General features: G+C 44.3%; 1 protein-coding gene across 2 annotated transcripts in view; it reads left to right on the forward strand.

Annotated features, from left to right (window-relative positions):
- The window catches only part of PNPLA1 (patatin like phospholipase domain containing 1), a 42,916-nt gene extending 34,534 nt beyond the window's left edge, over window positions 1-8,382 (forward strand). For both annotated transcript variants that reach the window (XM_003789144.1, XM_012804727.1), the window contains exons 6-9: window positions 3,592-4,176; window positions 5,238-5,258; window positions 7,146-7,224; window positions 8,253-8,382. In XM_003789144.1, the coding sequence (XP_003789192.1) occupies window positions 3,592-4,176; window positions 5,238-5,258; window positions 7,146-7,224; window positions 8,253-8,382 (815 nt within the window). The remainder of the gene's footprint in view (window positions 1-3,591; window positions 4,177-5,237; window positions 5,259-7,145; window positions 7,225-8,252) is intronic.
- Window positions 8,383-9,354: the final 972 nt, after the last annotated feature.

Raw genomic sequence — 9,354 nt, forward strand, 5'->3', positions numbered from 1 at the left:
GTCTCCTGCCTCCGCCTCCCAAGTAGCTGGGACCACAGGCGCCCGCCACAACGCCCAGCTATTTTTTGGTTGCAGCCATCATTGTTGTTTGGCGGGTCCAGGCTGGGGATTCGAACCCGCCACCTTAGGTGTACGTGGCTGGAGCCTTAGCCGGTTGAGCTATAAGTGCCGAGCCTGATATGTTATTATTAATTGAAGGCTATAGTTTATTCAGCTTTCCTTAGTTTTTACCTAATGTCATTTTTCTGTTCCAGGATCCCATTCAGGACACCACATACGTTTTATTTATTTATTTAACCACACATGGTCAAGTCATTTGATTTCTTTATTTAACCACATTACGCTCAGTTGTTATGCCTCCTGGGGCTCCTCTTGGTCATGACAATTTCTCAGACTTTTCTTGTTTTTAGTGACCCTCACAGCTTTGACTACCAGGAGGTATTTTGAAGGACATCCCTCAGTTGGGGTTTTTCTGATGTTTTCCTCATGATCAGCCTGGATTATGAGTGTTTGGGAGGAAGGTCACAGAGATAAAGAGACATCAAATCAAGGGCACATGCCATCAACATGACTTATCCCTGCTGATGAGGACCTTGATCACCTGGCTGAGGGAGTGTTTGTTAGGTTTCTCTACTGTGAAGTTACTCTGTTCTCCCTCTGTCCTTATCAGAGTCTTGGGAAGGAAGTCACTATTTGCAGTCCACACTTAAGGAATGAGGAGCTATGTTCCACTTCCTTAAGGGCCAAGTATCCACATAAATTATTTGGAATTCCTCCGCATGGGAAGTTTCTCTATTCTTCTTGATATGTTTGCTTATTAAATCGTTTGTTTACATCATTATGAACTCACAGATAATTATTTTAATTTTTTTTTTTTTGTTTAGAGACTGGGTCTCCCTCTGTCACCCAGGCTGGAGTGCAGTGGTGCATAGCTCCCTGCAAACTTGAACTCCTGGGCTCAAGTGATTCCCCTTCCTCAGCCTCTCGAGGAGCTGGGACTACAGGTGTGCAACACTATATTTCGCTAAATTTTTAATTTTTTTTTAAATGGGGTATTGCTATGCTGCCCAAGGTGATCTAAACTATTGGCCTTAAGCCATCCTCCTGCCTCAGCCTCCCAAAGTGCTAGGATTATGGGCATGGGCCATTGCACCGGTTTGGATATTTATTTTATACTTTGGGTTATTACTCAGTACTACTTTATTTATTTTGTTTCTTAAATTGTTCGAGCTTTGGCCACTGGAAGCCCTTTCAGTTGGTTCCTTTATCCCTTATAAAAATCGAATTGTTTGTTTTCTTTTAATGATGTTATGTAGTCTAGATAAATGCCCTTTATCAGAAATATGATTTGTAAATATTTTCTCCCAGTCTGTGATCTGTCTTTTCAATTCCCCTAACAGCATCTTCCAAAGAGAAGTTTAAATTTTTTTTTTTTTAAGACAGTCGCAAGCTGTTGCCCTCGGTAGAGTGCTGTGGCATCACGGCTCACAGCAACCTCAAACTCTCGGGCTTAAGCGATTCTTTTGCCTCAGCCTCCCAAGTAGCTGGGACTATAGGCACCCGCCACAATACCCGGCTATTTTTGGTTGTAGTTGTCATTGTTGTTTGGATTCAAACCTGCCAGCTCTGGTGTATGTGGCTGGCGCCTTAGCTGCTTGAGCTATAGGTGCCAAGCCATGTTTTTCCATTTATTAATCACTTATTTTGAGTTAATGGTTGGATATGGCATGAGGCATAAGTCAAAGGGTCTGGGGTTTTTTTCCTGGTGGTTGTTTTATTTTTGCATTTGGATATCCAATTGTTCCAGCATTGTTGAAAAGACTATCCTTCTCTGTTGCACCTTTGACTAAAATCAGTTGTCTATATATGTTATGAATCTATTTCCAGACTTTTTTCTTATACCTTGATAGATTTCTCTATCTTTACACAAATCCCATCACATTTGATCACTGTAGCTTTATAGTAAATCTTGAATCCAGGTAATGTTAGTCCTCCAATTCTGTTCTTTTCCAAAATCGTTTGGGCGAGTCTAGGATCCTTTGGATTTGCATATGACTTTAGAATTAGTTTGTCAATTTCTACACAAAAAGCAATCACATTATATTTCTCTTGTCAACGTCGTCTCTCATCCTCTGCAGTTGTCAATTCAAACCTTCCACTTTTCCCTGCTCCCCAGCAGAGGACCCTACCTCCTGCTTCAAGAGAAAATCAAAGCCATCAGAGGAAGGTTCCCTACTACCAAATATGAAGACTCACCTCCTCCTGTTCCCCTGCGTCCTAGCACACCGAGGAAGCATTTCTCTTCCTGCCTAAAGCCCACCCATTCACATGTGCTTCAGACCCTTCCCCATTTCAGTGTCCCCCAATGAGTCATTATTCCCTTTCTCTCATAGATCCAACCTCCCACTCTCAACTGGATCCTTACTAGCAATTTTCAAACTGCCAGTTTTCCTTCTTTTAGAGAACTTGCCCTGTGTTCTGCTCTCAGGCTCTCCTGGCTCAATCCTGGCTCCTTCCCCTTCTCACTCTGCATTTCCTCCCTAGGTGAATTCAACCAAAGCCACTACCCTGGTTTTGGTCACCACTGGTGTGGCGCTCCCAATTACACATCTTTAACCCTGATCTCTCTTCTGAGATTCAAACCCACATAGTTCCTATTTGTCATCTCTCCTTGAACATCTTACAAGTCCCTTAAACTCAACAGGTCCCCAAACAAACTTATAATCTGTGCTCTCCCTTTCCTCCCAGACCCAGTCCCCTTCCATGGTTACCCTCTCAGGAAATGACACCAACATCCACAGCCCATGCAAGCCACAAACCAACCCCCATCCTCAGTTAATTCATCATTAATTTTCATTTGTTTTACCTCCTAAAGCAAATCTGCTAATTTTTTCTATGCCCTCCCATCTTTGAGCCCCAAATACCACCCAGCAGCACCTGGCAGGTTGGCCTGGATCCCCTCTTGCCCTTCTCAGTGAGCCTCTATAGCCACAGTGACCTTCTCAAAACCAGTCAGCTCAGCACCTCCCCTGCCTAAAAGTCATGCCACAAAAACACTGCCCATAGGACCAAGGATCCTCACTGCTGCCCATAAACGCCTATGTCATCTGGCCCCGTGGCCTCCTCAGCCCCCTGTCCCACTACAGACCCCAGCCCCCACCCCTACTCCAGCCACAGTGACCTCTGACCTTTCAGGCTCCTCCTCCTGTGGTCTTTGTGGGTGTCCCCGGCCCCCAAGCGCTCCTCCCTGTTCCACCTGGCCATCCTGGACCACGCCCCCTTATGAGCTCACTGCCACTCCCTCAAGGAAGCTTCCCTCCTCTCTAGTACCACGTGCCTCTCCTTCTTGGCACTTGCTTCAGTTAAAACTTCAGATTATTTGGGTGGGCAATGTCTGATTCCCCACTCTAGCTCCAGGAGGCCAAAAACATCACCATTGGTTTTACTCACTATAAATTCATAGGTTAAAAAGGCCATTGAAAAGCACCAATCCTATTTCTGAAAACAACATGGGAAACCATTTTTCGCAACTCAGTGCTGACACAGGGCTTAGAAGCGCCACCTGTGACCCCATGCTGTTGTTTCTCCTAGATGCTGCCTACCTTAATTCTCCCTCCAAGAGAGTGATCTTCCCCCGGGTAGAAGTGTACTGCCAGATAGAACTCGCCCTTGGCAATGAGAACCGCGAACTCAGTCAGCCAAGCCTCCAGTCACAGCAGCCCAGTCTGGAAGGATCTACAGAACTTCATAAGCAGTGGGCTCCCAAAGGGGATGGAAAGGGTGGCCATATTCCACCTGTGTCCCCACCTGTGCAAACACCAGCTCCCACCTGTGAGTGGCTTGTGGAGTCACCTGTTTTACTACCTGTCTCTTCATCTGAGCAGTTACCTGCATTGCCACTCGCCTCATCAGTGCCACATTCTCCAGCTGACTGGCCACCCAGATCACTCTCAGCTATGCATTCACCACCTGGCTCACCAATGCCCCTCACACCACCTGGGCTGTCACCTGTGTCACCTCAGCAGCAGGTACAACCATCTGGATCACCACCCAGACTCCCACCCACCCAGACACCTATATCACCCAGATCATCCCTGGGTCCTTCAGCTGTGATTAGACCTCTGACATCATCATCACCTACACAGCCACCCTTGGAGGACCCAGGACAGTTCCCAGGTAGGACCCTTCTGTCTTCTCACGGTGTCCTTATGTCTGGAGCCCTTGGTAAGTGTGTAACACCATCATGGCTGATAATCACTGCTTTAGGGGTAAATCGAAGTTACAGTAGCTCTGCCTCTTGTAGTACAGGCTGCCACCACAAGGGGCAGTGTCATTGACATTTGCTCATTCCCTGGTGTAGTGGTTCTCAAAGTGTGGTCCCTCCCTTGGCAGCAAAAGCATCATCTTGGAACTTGTTGGAAATGACAATGCTGAGCCCCTACCTACTAAATAACAAAGTTTGGGCTTAGATTTCCCCCTCTGCTACTGGAGGTTCTGTTGCCCCTCTTTTGGCTTATCAATCATGCTATCAATCTTTCTCTGTCAATTAACTCTATCCTGTCATTTAAAAAAAAAATAAATAAATCACAAATTTTGGGACCTTGGCCCAGCTGTCTGACCTTTCTTGCAAGCTTCCAGGTGATCCTTTTGCCCATTCCCATTTGATAACCACTGCACAGTAGAGTTTTACTGTGAAAGCTACTGTGCTGGGCAGTGCTATGCAAAGAGTCATCTGCAGACCAGAGCAGCGCCTGAATTGTTTATTCCCAGCTCATGATGGAATGAGTGTAGGGACTGAGCATAAGTATTTAGAAATGTTTACAGCACTAAGATATTGCCACAAGACCTAAGAGCTTGATCATTTTTTACTAATCATTTGCACTGTATTTTACAAAAGTACTAGTCTATAGAATTGCAGGCCAGGAATGGTGACTCACACCTGTAATCCTAGCACTCCAGGAGGCTGAGGTGGGAGGACTGCTTCAGGTCAGGAATTCGAGACCAGCCTGAGCAAGAGCAAGACCTCATCTCTACTAAAAATAGAAAAAAACTATTCAGGTTTGGTGACAGGTGGCTGTAGTCCCACCTACTAAGGAGGCTGAGACAGGAGGATCATTTGAATCCAGGAGTCAGAGATTGCATTAAGCTGTGATGACACCACTAGTCAGGGCACAGAATGAGATTCTGTCTCAAAAAAATTGCAAATCAAATTTGTATTCTTTCTTTTTTTGAGACAGAGCCTCAAGCTGTCACCCTGAGTAGAGTGTGGTGGCATCACAGCTCACAGCAACCTCCAACTCCTGGGCTTAAGCAATTCTCTTGCCTCAGCCTCCCAAGTAGCTGGAACTACAGGCACCCACCACAACACCCAGCTATTTTTTGGTTGTAATTGTCATTGTTGTTTTGGCAGTCCTGGGCTGGATTCAAACCCTCCAGCTCAGGTGTACGTGACTGGCACCTTAGCTGCTTGAGCTACAGGCACCCAGCCACAAATCAAATTTTTTAAAAATTGTTCATTGCTGCAGATAGTTTGAGAAGGGCTCCTCTAGAGAGATGGAGCATTTCAACTCTGTACTCTCTGGAATTCTCTCCCATAGAGGAGATGATATGGATGTTAACCTTAAAAATACAAGAAATATTAAATACTATATAGTTAACAAAAACATGGAGTTGGAGGGTATTCAAAGAAAATATTAGATCACTTTTTTCTTGGAGAATATGAAAGGCTTCTTGGAGGTTATAGGTGATTTTAAATGGGCAGGATTTGAATAATCATGGTTTGGATGGGATGGAGTAGAAACAGCATTCCAGATTTAGTTCATTTGCGAGCTCAGGTGCAGGGTTGGAAAGTGTAAGGTACATTTAGGATGAAGAGGACATATGTGTGACCACCATGGATGGTCTGGGTGGAGACAGAGGGAGATGGACTGAAGCCAGGTTGCAGAGTCTTCATGGTCCATCAGCCAAATTCCCATGGTTATGATAAACATCACAGCAAGGTCTCCTCCTTTTGGGATCTGCCCCAAGTCAAGGGTGATCTCTCTTCCTCTCGAATAGAGGATTAAAAGAATCAAATAGTACTTTGATTCTTTTAATTACAATGAGACAAAAATATCAAGATTTTAAGAGTCAAGAAATTGGTCAGGCCAACTGTTTGTGTTTTACATGCTTGCTTATTTCCATACTCACATCTGGGCATTAAGCTGTGCGTCTCCAGGTACCGAGCAACCCTGGGCCCAGAGTTGGCATTCCTCACTCCCAGTGATTTTGCCTCCCAGGAGACAAGTTAGTAACATCTGCACACATTTTTGGTTGTCACCTAGCAGGTAGAGGCCAGGGATGCAGCTGAATATCCTCTAATGCATAGGACAACCCCACAGTGAAGAACTATCTAACCCATAACATCAAGAGCAGGCACTCAGGTTGAGAAATCCTATTATAAGGTGGCCTCAACAGCCTCATCCATCTATGTGAGTTAGACAGGGCAGAGCTCCCCAGATGTAGTGTTATCCGTCAATTAGTCATGGCCACAGTGGTATTGGGGGACAGGAGAATTATGAAAAGCCCTAGAAAAAAATCATAAATAAGGAGACCAGCCTCACTACAAATAGATTTGGGAGATCTAGGAACATCTGTTTCCTAACAAAAAATTCCAGGTGGGGAAAACTAAATAAGTTTTATATTGCTTTTATTTACATACATTACATAATTACATATTAACATCCATATATGAAGTATCCCCATACTCACTGAGAATATGCAAAGGGCTTACTTAAGAACAATTATCGTAAGACTATTAATATTCTTTACTCTAAGAAAAAAGAAAAAAGCATTCTATAAATCATGCAACAGAAAGTTCAGCCTCTTCCAAAGGATTTTCCTGAAAATGTTCTAACATGGTGCCTTCTGTGAGGGAATCATCTGTCACATTGCTTCAGGGGTCAACATCGGCTCTTCTTCCACAGATACTCTGGCCTATGTCTACCCAACAACACAATTCTGGCTGGAAATAGGAGAATCTGAGAACCAGAGAGTTCTGTACCGGTTTTAAATATTCTAGCTTACTTACTATTGTTATTTCAGAATGACTAAATACCCCCCCCCCCATTTTGCTCATGTGTCCTGTATTTTACTTTTGGCTCTAGCACCCCTTACCTCCACAAATCAAAAAAGCGCAGTGCCTCTGGTTAACACGAGGGAAACCATCAGCAAGTCTTATGTAATGTAAGTTTTTCCTTTATTGGAAACATGTTATTTCTCTTGGGAAGGGGAAGGAGGTCCAGCTAAGTGGTACTTTTCATCTCTTTAGTAGCCCTGGGATCCTTTCCTATTTCATGTGATTACAGTCCTCCCCTTTCTGTCTCCTGAACCGCCCCCTTCCTCTTGTTCGGTGAGGGGGATGTGTCCATGTTGAGGGTGTTGTTCTAATTAGCTCCCTCCTGTACACACTGGCATGCCCCTTTTTTGAGTACGGGGGCATGGTGTGAATGGAGGGACTCTATCAAAGGCCTCTCTTGTTCCAAATTATTTTCTATCAGCATGGTAAAGACCTAATGTTGTAAACAGTCCCCAGGAAATATTTTTATAATGCATATCAATTGCTACATTGTGCAATATATACTCTGTTATCATCTTTATAATAAGTTCAAGAGGGCTTGGAGATCTATATATTTTTAACTTTCCTGGGGACTATATTACCTGGGCTCCCTTGATGACTGAATGCTAATTGGTTCAGCCAGTGGAAGGCACTGCAAGGGATCAGAGGGTGGGTCAAGGGTATTTTGCCCCTACAATCCCACCCCCAACCTCACTCCTCCCTGCCCTTGGACTGCTCTGGTGGTGGCTGAAGAGCAGGGACTGAGCCATTCCTACTTTTGACGTTTGTATTCCATATCACATCAAACATGTTAAAATTTACCTGCTTCCCACATTAAGTGTAATTTTAACTATAAAACTTTTTGAAAGAGTTTGTATAAATTTAATAATTTTGAGCTTAGGCATAAACTATGCATTTCGTTCACATGATTTTAACTTTTTTGCATTTACATATGACTGTATAAAAGCTTGAGTTTCACTTGGCTAGTTGGCATGATGTTGCTTAGGTAAATATTCATTGTTAGAAAAAACAAAAGTTTGCCAGGGAACTCCGATGCTCAGAGTTGACAGCCACAGCTTAGCTGAGCAGGGAGGGCCCTGGTTGGAGCGCCCAGGACAGGCCAATAACGAACCATCTTCTTCGTCTCTTTGCCCAGGGAGAGCCCTGCTGAAGAATCAAACTGGGTGAATAAGGTCTTCAAGAGGAACAAACAAAAGACAAGTTGCCCCAGAAAAGGCTTCCCGAGACATACAAAATCCAAAAAGCCAAGCAGCAAAGTGCAGTGAGCATGACTAATGTTTCTCAAATCCCACAGGGAGGAGCAGCTCCAGGAAATGTCTGCCAGGAGACTGCACCAAGTAGAGGAGGGGTGGGACCTTAGGCTTTGGAGTCAGACACACCCCACACACCATTCCTGGTCTGCCTCGGTCTCGCTTAGCTTGTCGTGGTTAGGATAGTTGGTCTCTCTGAGCCTCAGTGTCCTGATCTGTAAGATGACCATGATACCAACTCATAAGCTGAGAGTCTAATGCGGTCATCTGTGTAAACTGCCTCACTGAGGGCAGGGTGTGTAACAGCACGCAGTAAGAAGTAGGACTGTGGTTACACACTCCCAGAAGTTAACTAGCTGCTGCTCAGCTTCTGAGTAGACTCTACTCAAATGCCAAACTAGACATGCAAGTGCCTATGTGACCCTCAACACATGTACCTCCAACCTGGTGCCAGCCTATAGCTAAGATCCCTGATCAACATAGGCCTGCTTCTTATAGTGTTTGGACTGTATTACGTTGTCATTGATTTCAGTCGACATTTATTGAGCATCCACTAAAAGCCAGATATGCTCCTAGGCTCTGGCAATATCAAAATAGGAATCAAACCCCATCTCTGACTTTCAACAGTTAACTCCAAATCTAACTTTAGACAAAAGGTAAGAATAAAACCTACTAATTTGCTGGACTTTGAGCCTTATATAAAGAAAGTCATTTATTTATTGGAGACAGGGTCTTTCCCTGTCACCCAGGTTGAAGCTCACTGTAGTCTTGAACTCCTGGGTTCAAGTGATCTTCCCACTTTGGCTTCTCAAAATTCCAGGATTACAGGCTCGAATCACCACACCCAGCCCCAAGTTTTACTTTTTTACTGAACCATAATATTTTCTTTCTTTCTTTTTTTTTTTTTAGAGACAAAGTCTCACTTTATTGCCCTTGGTAGAGTGCCGTGGCATCACAGTTCACAGCAACTTCCAACTCTTGGGCTTA

Source organism: Otolemur garnettii, unplaced genomic scaffold (assembly GCF_000181295.1).
Source record: "Otolemur garnettii isolate 467f Iridium unplaced genomic scaffold, OtoGar3 scaffold00031, whole genome shotgun sequence".
In the NCBI taxonomy this organism is placed as follows: domain Eukaryota; kingdom Metazoa; phylum Chordata; class Mammalia; order Primates; family Galagidae; genus Otolemur; species Otolemur garnettii.